The sequence below is a fragment of the Numenius arquata genome, chromosome 21, assembly GCF_964106895.1.
Source record: "Numenius arquata chromosome 21, bNumArq3.hap1.1, whole genome shotgun sequence".
Classification (NCBI taxonomy): domain Eukaryota; kingdom Metazoa; phylum Chordata; class Aves; order Charadriiformes; family Scolopacidae; genus Numenius; species Numenius arquata.
Genome location: NC_133596.1, coordinates 4435686 through 4452307, shown reverse-complemented (window position 1 = coordinate 4452307; position 16622 = coordinate 4435686). Strand labels below are relative to the sequence as shown.

General features: G+C 51.6%; 2 protein-coding genes across 2 annotated transcripts; one reads left to right on the top strand and one right to left on the bottom strand.

Moving 5' to 3' along the window:
• Window positions 1–103: 103 nt before the first annotated feature.
• SH3BGRL3 (SH3 domain binding glutamate rich protein like 3) lies at window positions 104–2103 on the top strand. The gene is made up of 3 exons (XM_074162237.1): window positions 104–231; window positions 583–750; window positions 1143–2103. Exons 1-3 carry the CDS (start codon window positions 184–186, stop codon window positions 1206–1208), a joined length of 282 nt encoding a protein of 93 aa, XP_074018338.1. The 5' UTR covers window positions 104–183; the 3' UTR covers window positions 1209–2103.
• Window positions 2104–2733: 630 nt separating this feature from the next.
• Window positions 2734–15371, bottom strand: UBXN11 (UBX domain protein 11). The gene is made up of 13 exons (XM_074161840.1): window positions 14978–15371; window positions 13225–13317; window positions 12820–12920; window positions 12009–12063; window positions 10867–10943; window positions 10256–10370; window positions 8649–8866; window positions 8150–8227; window positions 6745–6865; window positions 5827–5930; window positions 5546–5613; window positions 4665–4811; window positions 2734–3870 (listed from the first exon to the last, which is right to left on the bottom strand). The coding sequence occupies exons 1-13, from the start codon at window positions 15369–15371 to the stop codon at window positions 3705–3707; spliced, it is 1737 nt and encodes a 578-aa protein (XP_074017941.1). The 3' UTR covers window positions 2734–3704.
• Window positions 15372–16622: the final 1251 nt, after the last annotated feature.

Genomic DNA, 16622 nt, shown 5'->3' with positions numbered 1-16622 from the left:
TCTGCGAAGCTGCTCGGTGCCGGGGGGGGGAGCCGGGGCCGGTCCCCGCCGAGGCCGCATGCCCGGGCCCGCCGGCCCCATTGGTCCCCGCAGTCACATGCCGGGCGGTGGCGGGGCCGCCCGCTCCCTCCCTCCGAGCTTCCCTCCGCCGGGCTGAGCGCTGGGAGCGGCCGCGATCGCAGCATGAGCACCCTCAAGGTCTACAGCACCTCGGTGACCGGATCCCGGGAGGTGAGCGGCGGCGAGGAGGGGCGCTCCGGCGGGACACCTCGGGGTCCCTCTTCCCTGGGGTGGGCGTCTCTTCTCCGTGCAGCTGCGAAGCCCCCCCCCCCAACCCATCCCAGGTGTCTCCTCCCTTGCTCACGCTGCACCATCCCCTTCTTCCCCTCAATCCATCCCGCTGTTCTGGTGTCCCCCCAACCCCACGCAGGACCGAGCCTGGTGGCCAGGTGGAGTCTGGCCTGTGGCCCGTAAGGAGCAGTTGCTCCATGAGCTTAGCATAGCTGGCACGGTGGGGTGCCTGCCCACCCTTCAGGCTCCCCTCCAGCTCCTGATAACCTGCCTCTTCCGCCTGCATTCCAGATCAAATCCCAACAGAGCGAAGTAACCAGAATCCTCGATGGGAAAAATATCAAGTACGAGCTGGTGGATATCTCCCAGGACAACGCTCTCCGGGAGGAGATGAGGGCAAAGGCAGGCAACCCCAAAGCCATCCCACCCCAGATCGTCAATGGAGACCACTACTGTGGGGTAAGGCTTGTGCTCTGCGCTGGGGATAAGCACCATGGGGGCTGGGGGGTGGGCAATAATCCTGTTCCCTTGGTTTTGCCACCAAATGGTGTCAAGGCACCTTTCAAAAGGCGTTATGAGGTGCACAGACAAGACACTGCCAGGGTTAACAGGCATTTGGAACATGGTGGCTTGTGAAAAATGGGACCCAAGCAGGGGGGCTCTGGGTGACTGTGGGCAGGGGTGTCCGCTGTGCGGGGCTGTCCCTGCATGTCCCCGTCATCCTCCATGTGACTGTCACCCGTGCTGTGAACCAGTTTGTGCTGCATGTCAGGGGACCCCGCGCTTCCTGACCGGCAGGAGCATGCAGCTCACTCTTGCCTTGTGAGGGACCATGTGGCTTTTCCGTGCAGGATTACGAGCTCTTTGTGGAAGCGGTGGAGCAAAACACCCTGCAGGAGTTCCTGAAGCTGGCCTGAGCCCCAGGCTCCCCTCCTGTCCTGGACTCTACCTGCATTCCTGAGCACCCTCATCTCCGACCACCTTCACTTCCAGGTTGTCAGCGCTCTCCTGGCACCGTGACCTGTCTCCCAGCATAGGGAAACCCATGACCAAAACTACTCATTGCAGCTGCCTACAATTCCCTCCTGCCTAATCCTGATAATCATTTCAGAGGGATCCAAAGAAAGTCTGACGCTCGCTGGGCATGGCCTTTCAACAAAGCTGGGCCTGGCTCACACCGCAGCTTCCAGTGCCTCTGTAAACAGCAAAGCCTCTGGGGCTGTGCGAAGTGCAGCCGTCCATCAGCCCTCTCCTCTGCAGGGAGAGCTTCTGCTTCAGGAGGGAAGGGCTTAGGGTTGCATGTTACTTCCCACTTCTCCCAGTTGCTGTTAAAATTGTAAATCCTGCTGCCTCACTTCCTTTTTCCTTTTTTTTTTTTTTTTCTTCATCTCAACCGCAGAGATTATGGCAACTAAGTTGATTTTTTGTTTGTTTTAATTTAATGCAAAAATACTGCACAAAGCTGGGGTCTGAATGCTCACCGCGGCGGAGGCCGGGGGCCAAGGCTGGTGTCACTCAGCAGCTGCCTGGGGGGGAAATGGATGGGCCTAAAAGTGGGACCCGCGCTGCTCCTCCGTCTGCCCTCGGCCCCGCTGCGGTGCCAGGGCTCCCTTGTGAGCGGTAACGGCTCAGGGCTGCTCCAGAACAGCTGATGCTCCAGCTGTCTTACCTTTCCTCTTTGAGTTGGCTTTTTTTTTTTTTTTTTTTTGCAACCTGGACCAAGTGCATTTTGTTTTCCTGCCAAAAAGCGAGTTGTTTATAACCAGTGTTGTCTTCCGAGATGCTATTAAATGTTACTGTACCTTTCACGTCAGTACTCGTGGGCTTCTTTTAAATTTGGTTTTATTTTGACTACAGGTTAAACGTCACCCTACCTAAAGGTTTTGAGTCATTTCCAGCTCAGAGAACCCGAGTCAGTTGTACTTGCTGCTGCAGCCTGACACAAAGATCTTAACACCTTAGATTGCTGCCGCCTAATCAAAGGTTCAAAGGACTTATCTGAATATTCTACAGCGTGGTAGTGACAGGTACCTCTCAAGAATTCCTCTCCTCTGCGTGGTAAGGACGACAGCCTGGGGGAGGGACAGCTTCAGCCAGACATGGGAGAGAAAAACAAACCCCTGGCACAAAAACTACCTGGTTGGTTGTAGTCCAGGATGTAGAGGGGCAGTGGAAAATGCTGCCCTATAGGAAGGTCCCCTGTACACTCCTGTACCTGCTATAGGTGGAAAAAGGAGGAAACTAACTTAGAGCAGTGGGGATTGAGTTACTGGTCAGGGAGAGCCCATGGAAATGGCTGGTTTGCACGAGTGGTGTTTCCTGTATTTGAGTTGTGCAGGGTCCAGCTCTAGTCAGAGGAGCCTGGGGAGTGTTCTGGGCATCCTGCCCCTCTCCACAGCGACTGCGCCTTCGCAGTCTTAATGGAAGTGGAAACTGCAACTTAAATAAATGGTTTTATTGGGAGACTTTAATGAGGGCTGGGTCTCTGCTAAAAGGGAACCTGCCAGAAGGCGCTGCCTCGCACAAGTGGGAGTGTTGTCAGCTGGGAGTCAAGTGGGAGCTTGTCACAGCTCAAACAGGAAGAATGTGCTGGGGAAAGGGGCCTGCAAAGCCCCAGCCCCTGGGGGAGGGAGGAAGATGCTGTCCTCGGGGCTCAGCAGAGAAGCAGCGAAGGGATAATGCTCTTCTCCAATGACATGGTGTCCTGTTGCAGCATCCAGCTCCCGGCTGCCGAGGGAGGGAGGCAGCTCGGGGCTGTTCCAGGCACGTTCATTGTGGCTGCAAGCCTGGGCCCTGCTGGAGCTGGGGGCTGTCCAAGGGAAGGAGTTGTTCACGTACAGGAAACCCAGTAGCAGGATCTCCTGGCTGAGATGGGTCTGGCTCAGTCCCAGCATTGCAATGGCTCAAGGGCTTTTGGTTTAGCTTCACCAGGGACCGTATAACTGAGCCTGTTTCTCCTGTGGTCTAAGAGCAGTTGAAATCTCTGGGGAGCAGCTGTATTTGGAAAGCAAACAGACCCTGGCTGTTTGTCTGTCCTGCTATAGAGAATCCCTGAGCCCAGCTGAGCAACTCCCCGGTAGCAGTGTAAAGTATAACCTCCAGCAGAGGTGAGAAACCAGACTTTGGGTTTGAGCTGACAGAAATGCTCCCCGTCTAAGAGCTCACCTATCTTGGGGAAGAGCATCCACCCGTGAGGCAGCAGGGCTGGGCCTGGCACCCGCTGTCGCAGGGAGAGGCCAAACCCCCGCCTCCCGGCTCTTCTCTCCATCCCAGGTAACGGCACAATGAAACTAAATCTGGAAAGACAACCCTCTCCTTTCTTCCCAGCCAGTGGAGGTTATGACACAGCTAACGCTGCAAGGCAGCTCCTTCCTCTTGCAGAGCTTGGGGCGAGCAGCTCTTGCTGGGAGCTGTTAAGCTGTTTGCAGCCCTGTCCCCTCTTGTTGGGAGGGGTCTCTTCTCCGCAGCAGCAAGGAGGCACTGGGGACCAGGCCACATTCCTGCAGGCTCCTGGAGTTGTCTGCATACACCCTCTGGGGAAAGGTACTGATGATCTCATACGAGTCGGAGTCTCCACCCCTAGGAAAGAACAGCACAATCTTTTCTACATACGGGATCCCCCAAGGTTTTGCGGAGATGCTCTGGCTGATCCAGCTGCGGTTGGATAAGAGCAGAGGGAGAGACTGTTTCACAAGCACAGGCCAAGCAGAAAAAATAGAGCTTCCTGCCCAAACTGTAGCCAGCCAGGCACAAAGCGGCCTTTCCAGATTGCACAGCTGCAGTGAGGAAGGAGGCTCTTGCATCCCAACACCAGTGAGCTCATCGTGGGCTCAGGCTGAGGCCAGAGCTATGGCCTGCAAGAGGGGTGAGCCTCAACTGTCCCAAAACTGTCCCCAAAGCCCATGGGCAGCATTGAGTGTCCTGGGATGTAGAGGTGGCTGAGCAAACCATTGTGTTTGTCCATCATCCGAGCTTCCAGGCTGCACCAACGCCTTGGGAATGGTGGCAATAGGCAAGTGCTGCCGAGCATCTGGAAGGAGGCAAAAGCAGTGATGGACCTGGGTCAGGTGGCAATTTTGAGAGGACAAAAGAGGCTTATCTCTGCTGCTGCGTCAGCTTTTCGGGAAAGGTGGGGATTAAATGCTCTGAGCTAAGTGTGACCCTGGCAGTGCTTCCCAGAGAGCACCTCTGGTGTTGGGAGGAGCTAAAGCAGCTCCTAGGTGCCCAGCAGCTCCTGGGGCTAGGACTGTAACCCTCAGTCTGCTCAGTTCAGGATGATCTGTCTGAAGCAGAGCTTCAGGACCTTCACCCACAGCGGAGAACCCCTCCCTGGGGATCTACACAGCGAGGAGGGGAGCAAGTCCTAGGCCTACCTGGCGTGGGTGAGGTGCTGGCGCAGGTCCCCTATGGTCTCCGTGAACAGCATCTTTACGATGTACGTCTGCTCCCCGCTCTCAGATTTGATGCGGAGGGTGCAGACAGCGGGGGCAGAAGCTTCAGCCTCTTCAGCCGTCTTCACCCTGGAGGTTAGAAAACCTTGTCAGCTGAGGAGTGAGGGCTCTGCCAGCAGCAGAGCCTCTGGGCTGCCAGGGTGATCTGGACAGGAAAGAGGTGTTCCACGTTTGGGTATGTCCTTGAGATAAAGGAGGCCCAGTCTGGTTGTGGGCGAGCAGACTGACCCTTGGACCAAACTGGTGCTTTGCTTTCACTGCTTAGAGGTGCCTCGGAAAGAGGGTGGTTGACCTTTTTTAGCTTTTTCATTTTAGATCAGGGCTGACTGATAAGTACTTTGCCCTACTTTTTTTGATTAAAAATAATCTGCTTGGGGTTTTTTCATTAGCTATTTGCGTCTTGTCTTGCCAGAAGACTGAGTGGAAAAGTGTTGTTAGTGTGACCTCCCACTTGGGTATCAGTCTCCTGGAGGAATTCTCCCATTTAACATGACCACAAACAGCTTTTTAGATGGTTTCAAACTCCTAGGCCTTGGCTTGCTGTCGGGAAAAGTATTTCACAGCAGTTCACAGTATTTTGAACAACAGAAGCTTTCATTAGAGATGTACAAGATAGCAGGCTTACCATGAATAACTTGGTGGTCTTCCCAAAAGACCAAACTTGGCCTTTTTTTCTAATTATTTCTAAGGTATTAAAGGGGTGAGTCCATTTACTTCCTCAACCAAACCCCTGAAATAAACCCTCAGCGATGAAATAGGAGGAAGATGAGAGCCTGACAGGGCAGGGATGAAGGGGTCTATACCTCTCCAGGGCAGACAGCCTGGGTGTCTCCACCAGGATCTCTTTGCTGCTCCGCAACCCACCAGCACCCTGAAACCAAACCAGGTGAGTGTCACCAGTGCCAGGAAAGCCCAGGAGCAGGTGCCAAAGTGCCACGTATGCTCTGGTGGAGCCTCTCTGGGAGGAGGAGGTTACACAGAGCCAAGAGGCCCAAGGAGGGGGTGCTGGTGCTGTGCAGGGTGCTGAGCCCGGGGAATCGCTGCCAGCCTCACCCTGTGGGCGTTTGGGGGGGTCCACTCGTACCTGCTGTGCTGTTCTAGCTGAGCTTCGGGCACCAATCACTTCTCCTCTGTGTTTTGAGGACTTAGAAAACTTGTTGAGAACCTTCTCTGAGGAGTCTTTGTGACCTGCCAGAGCAGAGAGGAGATGTGTCCATGTGTGGCCTTTCTGACAAACCATTTTCCCCCAGAACAGGCTGATTTGGTGAGAGAGCACAAGAGCCAACAGGGAGAGCTCTAACCTCCCTTAGTTAGGCTGAGACTGGCTCCCGTCTGCCCTGTCGAAGCTTGTCCCACTTCCTGGCCCACTAAATGTTTGATTGTCAACATCAACAGTGAGCCACTGCGCTGCCTCTTCAGCACACAGCTGGGACACACAACAGGGGGAAACCTGGTCAGCCCTGCTGTGAACAGGAATAACTGAAAATAGGACAGTTTTTACAGGCTTGGAAAATTTTTCATCATGTGAGGGTGTATTTGTGGGTGTCCATTCCTTTCTCTGTGGTGGCACTGGGCAATTATTTTCTTTACTACTTGGATAAAGGAAACGTTTAGCACAGCTTCTCTTTGTGAACGGCCTTGAGATGAATGAGCGAGTGGTTCAGTTTTATGTAAATAGGAAGATGTTGCTGATGGGCAGTGCACATGTTTGGGTTATTCAGTTATGCGTGCACAAACCCACTATTTTCTGTCTGTATGACTGACTGCATTTGACTCTTCAACCCTGACAGGTATTTCTTATACAGTCTGCTAGAGTCTAGAAGCAAAATGAGGAATCTGTGGCTGCTATGGAACGAGCTTGTAGGAGAACCAAAGGTTGTTTGCAAGCTACCCCAGCCCAGATCTGCAGGGTTCCCCTCCTACCCGCTGGATCACCCCGGTAAGGTTTTGATTCTCCTCTTTGGGAGTTAACTGCAGTTTTGAGGCAGGCGTAAGGATTTACCTGGGATCTCGGTGGTTTTCTGCACCTCACTTGATTTTGAATGGCCAACCACTTGGCCGTGGCCTGGAAAACTCCCTGGAAGGTCTCTCTCCTGAAATACCATGTCCCTTCTGTCAGTGACCTGTTGAATTAAGGCCGACTGCCATAAGCAAGTCTGACTGTTGTACAAGCTTGTTCTCACCATGTCAGAGCACAATAAACCACAGCAATGACAACCAAGTGTTGTAAACACCAAATGAAACCAAGAGAGCTGCTTCTTTGGAAGCTGCTCCAGCTGCCCAAACTGTGCTTGGACTTGACCTTTCCTCTGTGTCTGCTTCCACGCTTGAAAACGCTCTCCAGGTGGAAAGTGATGTGAAAGCAGCAATTTTGGGGTGGAGAGGGATTTGGCAGTAAGAAGCTGCAGCGGGGACTGTTGGATGGCTCTAAAAAACCAAGAAAGGCAGAGTGCTACCCTGAGGCCCCCAGCAGTGGGGAAAGCTGTATAAATAGGGGCTGTCTTTCTGTCTGGGTTCCACTTCTGTTCCTCTTACACCTGGCTGGCCATCTCTCAGGTGGATGTGCTCTGTGTTTGTATTTACCCCAGGTTACTGTACTGTCCTGTGCCTTCTAGATGTGGCCAGCTGTGAACAAATTACAGGGAACCACAGCCACAAAAGCCTTGCGCATTCCTTCCTCTTCCACCTGACTTTCTAACTACTGCACCTACCAGCCCACTCTGGCTGCCCATGCAGTTGTGCCCTGCTTTCTTCATGGCAGTGGGCAGGTGCACCCCTCTGGTTGTGCCTGCTTACGTTTCGGATGCACTCAAAGACCTAGATTAGAGTCCCCTGAGGTTCTGTGCCTGCTTTCTGCCTGAAAATGTGGCCTTGGCTTTTTGCCAGTTCTGAGAAATCAAAAAGTGGGGCCCAAAAGAACCTCAGGTGGCCAAAACCACTTAAATTGTGGCAAAAGAAACTCTCCCGACATCCTCCTTGAGAGATATTTGTTCGATCTGTTTTTAAAAAAGCTTTTCCGGAGGAACTATTTAAGAACTTTTGTCTCCTTTTTGTTACACAGCTCTTGAGAGGCTGCACATACTATTTCTCTTCTACAAAGCTTGCTGTGCTCTTAGAAGTCTTGTTCCCAGCCAAGATTCACTGAGGCAGAGAAACCGTTCGGTCCCAATGTCGAAATGCTCGTTTACTTCCTGTAACGGCTCTAGCAGGTGTGTTCCCAGCCACCCCTTCCCCGAGATAAACATGCATAGAATTAAGCTGCACGTATGCTCTATTCAGAAACCTCAAACTTAATTTGCTGTGGGGAGCACCCAGCAGATTGGGGAAAGAAACCTGAACTATTTTCTTGGGAGGCAAAAGAGCAATTTCTTCCAAAAAGCTGATGAACAAGGGTTTGGACATCTTACCTCCAAAGGGATGCCGTCTGGGTAGCGCATCTGCAACTCCGAAGGGAAATAGCCGTCCATAATATCCTGCAGGCATTGCTGAAACAAAATGAGAGCTCATGGTCACACCGCAGACTTCCTATTTATCTCATGACTGATATATTCTTTCTGGGCTGTTCCTATTTGTGTTGTTATTGCTGTGCAGAAAAGTCTGCAAAAAAAGACTTCGGCTGCTTCGGCAGGGGAGTTGGACTAGATGATCTTTATGGTCCCTTCCAACTCTAAAAAATTCAGTGAAAAGACCCAGAATCTTCATCTTTAAAAATTACTAGACAAAGACATACTAGTCTTTAAAGGCACCATGGGAATTGCAGGTGAGAAGCTGGAGGTCTCGATGCCTGCTCTTTTTTAGGACTGGGACGAGCTCCCAAGCCCTATTCCTACACGTGCCCTTTCCTGAGGCTTAGTGAATGACAGAGGGAGAGCTCGAAGTCTAATTCCTCTACAGACCTTTCCATACCTGTGTGGACGGGTCCTCGTAGGGCCGAAAGGGTCCGTTGAACATGACGATCCCGTTTTGATAGAGTGTAAGAGGGAGGGGTTTTGGCTGTCTCAGCCGAGCACCCCCAGGCGTGTGCTCTATCTGAGAAATGCCTTCTCCAGCCAGCACGTTCAAATCCTTCACGTTTTCCAAGATCAAATCAAAATCAATCTGCTGTTTGGAAACGACTGCTTCACCTGCGGCAGAGGGGTCAGAGTTACAGGGGGGAAGGGGTGCCAGCTACGCAGCTTTCACCTCTGTGTGGATGTGTTTGAGGTGCATATGAGTCCTAATGTTTTGGGGCTGAAATGCTGCCTCTCCATGCTTTGCTTTTCGCACTTTTGCAAAGCATGGTGCAACACGGCTGTTGTGGTGCGATGCTGGCAGGTTTACATGGGTGTGTGCAAACCACAAGGGCAGGGCAGCAGGGAAACAGTCCTCTTGCTGCAAGCTACCATCGCCCCAGAGCAGCTACAGATGCAGCCAGCTTCTTTCGAGACCACACTCAGCATCTTGTCCTTGGTTGTAATTTCAAAAAGTGTCATCCCTTAACGTGGCACTGTGAAACGCACGGGCTGAGGAACTTAACTAGTTGGATTAACTAGATTGGATAAATGGATCAGGGCAGACTCGCTGTTGAAGTGCCAGGGTAAACACAGCCAGCCGCTTGCCACCGGCAGATTGCTCGCTCTTGCTGCGGATGTTTATCTGGGTGCTTGAGGAGGGTGGTAGGGTGAAGCAGTAAATTGTGATAGGGGAGAAGAATGAAATCAGAAGAGGAAATGAAAGAAGAGATGTAGGTAAAGGTAAAGGCTTTGGTATTTTCTGTTCTGCTTTTTTATGATTTGATAAAGGGTGAAAAAAGCAGCTTTGGTGAAGGGTGAACTGAAAATAACGTAAATAATTCCCACTGCTTCCCTCGTTTTCTACCCTCCTGCATCTAAGGGAGGGAAAGATTAGTTAGCTAATATTTGCATGGTGGTTAGGAAGCAGCATTAGCTGTACAGTCCAAATATTATTCTTTTTTTTTTTCCTCTATTACCACTTCCTAAGAAGCCATTGCCAAATATGCTTGGACCCCATACAGCACAATCAGGTCTCAATTAAACCGCTCACGTGGTAGTTGGGAGGAAAGGCAAACAATACTCTCTGATGGAGCCAGACAATATGGCTAAGTTACTACATGCTACTATATACACAAAGCATCTGATTCCGTTTTCCACCCATTTTACGTCAATGTTATTAGAGCAACCAAGCTTCAAACATTTAGAGCATGGGAACTCTTCAGGAAGCAGCTGCTGTGAGGGTATCCTTCCAAATGGCTGAGCCATCGGGTTCTCTCCTCTTCCCATAGAACAGGGCTTACAAAATTTAGGTATATAAAATATCAACATTCTGCCTGGCTTAGCTCCCATGTCTCTGTCCCTGAGATGGACTGGTGTGAAGACCTCAGCAGAGGATCACAAATTCTGAAGGCCCAAATTCTGGGTCTTGGATGCTTATATACTCTGGGAAGTATCATACCTTGTCAAATCATGCAGCAGGAGCTAGAATAGCTGCTTCGGCACATAGTGCTGGTGCTTTACCTGGCTTCCAGAGGCTGTTTGCTGGCAGCTCTTCTTCATCCTTGAGCGATTCTAAATCTTCCAGCTGTTCATGTCTCTCTCCAACCCAAATCAGACCATAGTCATTTAGAAACCGCTTTAAGAGGAAAGTAAAAGTCAGCGTTGTAGACCAGAGCTTTGGAAAACTAGAAACAGAAGCCTGAGTGTGGTCAGTTGCGACTGTGAGAAGCAGAAGGGGAGGTGGAAGAGAAGGTTTGTCTTGAGGCTTTTGGGCCCTGGCAGACAGACAAACTCACTGGCAGGGCAGTAGTAGCAGCTCTACTATTAGTAGGCAAAAGGGAGAATGAAAGTATCTGTAGCGACCTAGTAATCTCCCAAGACTGTAGTAGCTGTAAAAAATATTTCTACCATCCTAGAAATCAAAATGAAGAGGCTTACAGGAGGCACAAATGTTTGCGTATTAAAATAAAGCTCTTGCTGCCCTGTAGCTCACATCCAACCTGTTCTTTCTTTTCAGAGGGGTGAGGTGAAGAATTGTAGCGATCAAAGTGGCAGCTTGAAAAAGACCGAGGAGCCTGAGACCGCAACGATCTCAAACCAAAGGAGCAGATGGCTTAAGGCGAGTGTCTCACCTCCATCTCCCAGACCTGGGTCTGCAGCTGAAGGCACCTAATTTCCAGTTCCTCTGCTGTGGATAAGTCAGGAGCATCTGAAAGGGAAGACTTCTTGTTTCTATGTACACCCTTAAAGAAGAGCTATAGATAACCCATGTCACACAGCGCAGATGCCCCAGCAGTCCCTGCCTGTACCGTTGAGTGAACTCTTAGCCTGTACGACACACGAGCTGAGTATGAGCTCTGCATTCTGGTCCCTGCCAATTCAACCTGCAGCAGTTTGATATAGGTGTCAATAGACTAACAGATAATTGTGAATGATACTGGTGAAGTTTTATGCTGCGAGAAGCTGATGTGAGCAGTGCTGTTTGCAATTATACAATGAGAATTGCTTGGCTTACTCAGTCTTAAGGGACCCATTAAAAAAATGAGCAGGTGTCCACTAAAGCTGGATCCAGAAACCAAGGCTGAGTGGCTAGAACAATGCATGAGGAGGTACAAAACATGTGTTTGTGGTTTGACGGACATGTTCTTGCTCTGTGCTCAGGAAATGGAGAACTCACCACAGCTTTGTGCTAACCAAGGTACTTTAGCCGTTGTAGGAAACGTGTCGGGGCTCAGCAGGAGAGCTGCTGGATTCCAAGAAACTGAATGGGGGGGAAAGACCTTCAGTGACTCACTCGAAGCTGGGTTCAATTTAGAGTAAGGCTGCCTTACAGGACAAGTGAGCCTGGACCTATAATACTGTTCGGGACTCCAAGTAGATTTTTTTGTTTTGCGTAGCTGTGAGTAGCTCTGTTTTTCCAGCCTGTTTGAACTCTGCAGTATTTTTTTTTAATGTTCTTTTTTTTTTTTTTTTCTGACCATCCTCAGGTGTCTGTGTGGTTGGTCTGTGCGCGTGGAAACTTAGTAATGCATAGAAAATAGGTCGGGAAATAACATTTTGAGTTGCACCAGAAAAGCTGCATAACAGACGCAAATATAAAGTACTCCGCTTTGGTAAACGCTACCACGTGTGTGTAACTGGCACCGCTCACCGAAGAGGCCCTTGGGCTTTGAAGGCAAGGATGGTTCAGAGACAAGGTCTCTGTTGCAGTACCGGGAGCTCTGTAGCTCTCCCACAGGTAGGAGCAAGGTGCCAAGGGTAGAACGATTTTTACCTTCTCCTTTCTGAAGAGTCTTCATCTTCTCTTCCAGTTCAGCAATCCTCCTGTCCTTCAGGACCGGGACAAATAATGATCTTAATTAGTTCCTTGGCCTTCAGAACCTTGAGGCACAGTTTGCATAATTAGTCCTGGCTGGGTGAGTCAGTGGGACACGTACTCTCACTCTACTCGGAGACAGGCAAAATAAGGGTCAGAAAGGCTGTACCACCTCACAAATACCTTAATTAGACTCAAATTAGGGGTGGGATATAAATATATGGCTCCAAGAATAGGAGAGAGGGACACGGTGACCTATCTCCACCTTCTCCATCTGCACAAGAGCTGTATGGAGCCATCCAGGCTCGTGCCCCTACGCTTCCCCCTCAGGCACAGCTCATGCTCTGACCTGCCGTAGGTGGCTGATCTGGAAATGAAATCAGCACCTCTGCAGCCACCTCTTTAAAAAAAAAAAAAAATAAAAAAAGAAAAGAAAAGGTATTTATTCTAAGCTGTAGGAATGCAAAGAGGTCTGCCCCAGGATGATTCCGCTGTATAAGCAGCGGTTGTTTTGGAAAGCAAAAGGAAAAGAAAGGGCTGAAGCCAAACAGCTAGTGATATGTGTGAAGGGGTGCTGAGAATCTTCAAGAAGTCACCCCAAGGACTGATACAATTGCTCTGCTGTTTTGCAAAGGCTTGTTTGTGTAACTGACAGAGCAGGCTACAGACTAACTTGTTTTAGCCCAAACTAGGTCTGAGCTAATGCTCCTGTGGCTTCAACCATCAAAGCAGGGCACAGAGCAGGTTCAGTAAGGGGCAGTATTTTTACCTTCAGCTGGATTTCTTGTGCTTGTTTCTCTATTTCTTGTTCCAACAGGGTGATTTTTTGCATCATGGAGGACATAGGGTCCACGTCAGCGCGAGCTGCGCCTGAAAGCACAAAACCAATGTGTTACCTCTCTAAAATGACGATGGGTATTGGAGGCTCATCTGTGCCACAGGGGACCCCACACAAGAATTCCTTTCCAGGTAGGACAAGGGGGTACCTTTTTGGGGTACTAGGCAGGAATCCCTTGGCTCCTGAGTGGTGGGGACACGGCTATGTGACTGACAGCACGCCTGTGTATGCGAGAAGGGGACCACAGGAATTAACCCTGGCCTGGGGTAGAGTCCACCAGGCTGTCACTGAGAAACTGTGATGGCCCAGAATCCCCTAATCATTGTGGGACTTTACCCTGCATGTTCTTTTTCAGTATTGTCCCCCTTGAGCAGGAGAGGAGACTGCCTTGCGCTGGACTCTTTGTCCTAGGAGACAGGCTGTTGTCTTCTGAGAAGAGGCACGAAGAGCATGAAAGAAAGAAAATAGGTCAACATTTTGGATACAACGTCTCCAAAAGCAGGTAAAGAAATACTGGGGTTGTGCTGAGGGGAAAGAGAGAGCCGGAGAAAGCAGGGTGGCCCAGTCCATTTGCTCCCACAAGCACTCCAACTAATTAATGAGTGTGTGTGGGCGCTCGTTATGAGCCAGGACCCAAGGGAAAGTACAATCTCAGCAGCTGGGAAGAGTGAACACGAAATGGAGCTTGTAGAAAGAGACCATGGCACTAGTACAGAGCATCCTGCGCTGCACAGTGAGGCAAAAAGTGGTAATATTTAGCTATTTTAACAAAAAGCACAACACTCTTAACCCTAGAGAAGCAGCAAACTTCACTGGGAGTGGAAAGGGAGTTTTTTTGCTTTAAGATCTAGGAGGAAGGATGTGACCTAAAATGGAACTGTAAAAGTAGATGAGGCTCTAATGTGCTGTAGGGTTTGCTGAGGATGTGGAAACCTTTAGTTACTTATCTGATTGTGGACACATGTAGGAGGGAAAGAGCTACAATAATTGCAAAACATGTAGGATGGAAACAAAAGCCTTACCAGTGGATGCAATGAACTTGGGCTGCTTTGCCCTTTTTTTATATAGTAAAAATAAGAAGGGATAATATGTAAAAATAAAGCATGGGTTCATTAACTTTGGGAGGGTTTGCTTGATGGGCAAATTTTTAAAAATGTAATTGAAAGGGCTGTCCAAAAAAGGCCAAACTGTATACCTTTCTCAACAGCCCATCTTCCCAAGCCATACACCCTTGTTTTCTTGGCAGAGTGGGTGTTCATGCACCCATAACTTGTAGTTAAAATCCTTGAGCTGTAACGTGTGGGAGCTGCCTGAGAGCAGAGGGAGGCAAAACCCAGGCTGAGTGAGGCACAGCGGTCCCCGCGGGCAGGAGCGGGTGAAAGAGCCCACACTTGTGATGCTGTTGCAGCTGCAGAAAGCAACTCTTCTCCCCTTGAAACGGAGGAAACACAAACGTGATACGAACCCGTGTGAGACCTGACTGACCCACATCCCTGGCTCCTGCTGGGGACTGATGCTGGCCAGGAGGAGGCAGGTAAGACATTTGGGGAGTTTAATTCCAGCTGGTGTTGTTGCAGAGCCTGTCACCCTCATCTGCAGCCCCGTGGGTCCCCAGAAGGCCGGCAGCGATCAGCTGTTGGCAAAAAGGGGCTCAAAATAACTGCGGTAACCGGGTACGGCCTGTGCTTGTGGGCCCTGGGGGGGCCCGACGTGGGTGGCAGCGCTGGGGGCAGCCCGGCCTGTGCTGGGGGGAAACACAGTGTGTGTTGGGGGTCCCTCGCGGTGTGTGTGTGTGTGTGTTCCCCAAACCTCGGGGAGGGGTGTGTCCCAAACGGCGGGGGGTTCCCCTCGCTGGCGCCACACTCACCCCCAGCTCAGCGCGCCGCCGCCATCTTGTTTACACGCGGTTGCCACGGCGACGCAGCGCTGCTGCCCATTGGCTCAGCCCCGGTCACGTGGAGGGCGAGGCAGCCTGAGGACTACAGATCCCAGCATGCACCGCTCCGCCGCCGCCCGGGGACCCCAGCTATGGCGCGGTCACACGGTCGTCGGGCCCGGGCCCGGAGTCCTGCGAGGGGCCCCACAGGACCTGTCGCCGTCCCTGCTGTCACCTCGGGTGCCTCCAGACACCAGTGCGGCTCGGCGGGATGCCCCGGGGCCACCCGGGCCTGCGCCTGAGGGCAATCCGGCCTCCCGGGCCGCGGCGGGGCCTTCCCGGCCTCCCCGAATCCCGAGGGCCGCTTGAGGAGGGAGGCCCGGGCCGCCAGCGAGGCCGAAGGGCTCCCTGCCTGTCTTCTGCCCTGCACACTGGCCCGTAAAACGGTGCTTTTTTGACCTTCCCTCGTTTCAGAGTGCTTCAAAGGTTTGCCAGTGCTGGGACCCAGCCGGAGCACGACACGATGCTGCCTTTCCTCAGCCACCCTCTGCACACCCACAACTTCAGCTGGTGGATACGGGCCGTGCCACAGCCTGGCCTGAGGCATCACAGCTCCTCCAGATTTCCTCACCTGCCTCTTCTCTGTTTTCTAGCAAGGCTTTCCCTCACCCGGGCACTACCGCAAGCTTGTTTTGCCTCGCTGATGCTCTGAACTCCACCCAGCCCTTGCCGCCATCCAGGGACCTTTTCCCTGCGCGTCACCCGTGCTGCTCCGCTCTCTGGAGAGCTCGGCCTCAACAGTTGGAGAGAGGCAGAACAGGCCCATTTTTAGCACCTTTTATGGGATGTTGGCTGGCCCCAAGAGACTTTCATTTTGACACTTCGGTGAAGTGAAAAAAATTAACTAAATTTGGTGAAGCTTTGCTGCAGAGGAGCCTTCAGCTCTGGGCGGAGGCTGGCAGCGGGCTCACTGCACTGCGATGTGCTTCACCAACACAGAACCAGACAGCAGGTGTATGTGCTCGGCACATTTCGGTAGCTTTACTGATTTTAAACTATCTTTAAATCACAAGATCCCTTTTTTTTCCCCCTGCTGCTGCAGTTGAGTGGGTGAGGGTGCTCAGAGATCTGCTGTGAGGAGATGGATGTCTGGAGGCTAGAAGGAAGCGTTTCCCTGATCCATTACCTGGATCAGACGATCCCAGGCGTGTAACGGAAATTCCAAGGGACAGCTTGGACCCAGCTTCTGCCCTGAGTTGCAGGGAAGGAGGTTTCTTACACGGCATGATGCAGAACCCTTGTTGAAACGTTGGCCGTGATTTACAAACCCTCTCAGTGAACGAGGGTGGGTTTCAACCCGTAACCACGACTGGTTCTTCATGGGCGTGGGGCACGGGACAGGGAGAAGCAGAGCTCAGCTTGGGGGGGGTTTCATGCTGCAGGTGGTATTTTGTGATGTAGGAAAAGGCAGGGCGAGGGGCTTGCTGCCTTTGCTAGAGATGGTGGCCAGGACATCCCACTTGGGGCTGGCTGTGTGGCCATGCCAGGGAGCAGGAGCTGCTTTTACGCTGGGAGACGTAGATCGAGGCCGGAGAGAGAAAATTGAGGCTGAAAGGGCTGTTTGGGGTTGTGTCTGTTTGGAGATCCCCGTATCTTGCAACTTCTCCCTCGCAGCATCCGCAGCAGATATGACTTCCCCAAATCGCCCCAAGGTTCAAACGTTTCTTTGGGGTGGCGCAGGGGCTGGCACAGGGAAGGAAGGTGTGATTGGTGAGACCGGGCCCCCGCTGCGCTTAAAGCCTCCGACTGCAATCGCTGCGAGCAGATGAGGAAGTGTCACAGCACATCCTGCGCCCAG

What these genes read in the sequence shown, in the direction of transcription:
- SH3BGRL3 (XM_074162237.1), top strand. Translation starts at nt 184, where the DNA reads ATGAGCACCCTCAAGGTCTACAGCACCTCGGTGACCGGATCCCGGGAG. An exon ending in CGGTGACCGGATCCCGGGAG is followed by an intron (nt 232 to 582) that starts GTGAGCGGCGGC and finishes CCTGCATTCCAG; the next exon opens with ATCAAATCCCAACAGAGCGA. An exon ending in ATGGAGACCACTACTGTGGG is followed by an intron (nt 751 to 1,142) that starts GTAAGGCTTGTG and finishes TTTTCCGTGCAG; the next exon opens with GATTACGAGCTCTTTGTGGA.
- UBXN11 (XM_074161840.1), bottom strand. Translation starts at nt 15,371, where the DNA reads ATGCCTCAGGCCAGGCTGTGGCACGGCCCGTATCCACCAGCTGAAGTT. An exon ending in CAGCTAGAACAGCACAGCAG is followed by an intron (nt 5,614 to 5,826) that starts GTACGAGTGGAC and finishes GTTTGGTTTCAG; the next exon opens with GGTGCTGGTGGGTTGCGGAG. An exon ending in CAGCACCTCACCCACGCCAG is followed by an intron (nt 3,871 to 4,664) that starts GTAGGCCTAGGA and finishes GTTCTTTCCTAG; the next exon opens with GGGTGGAGACTCCGACTCGT.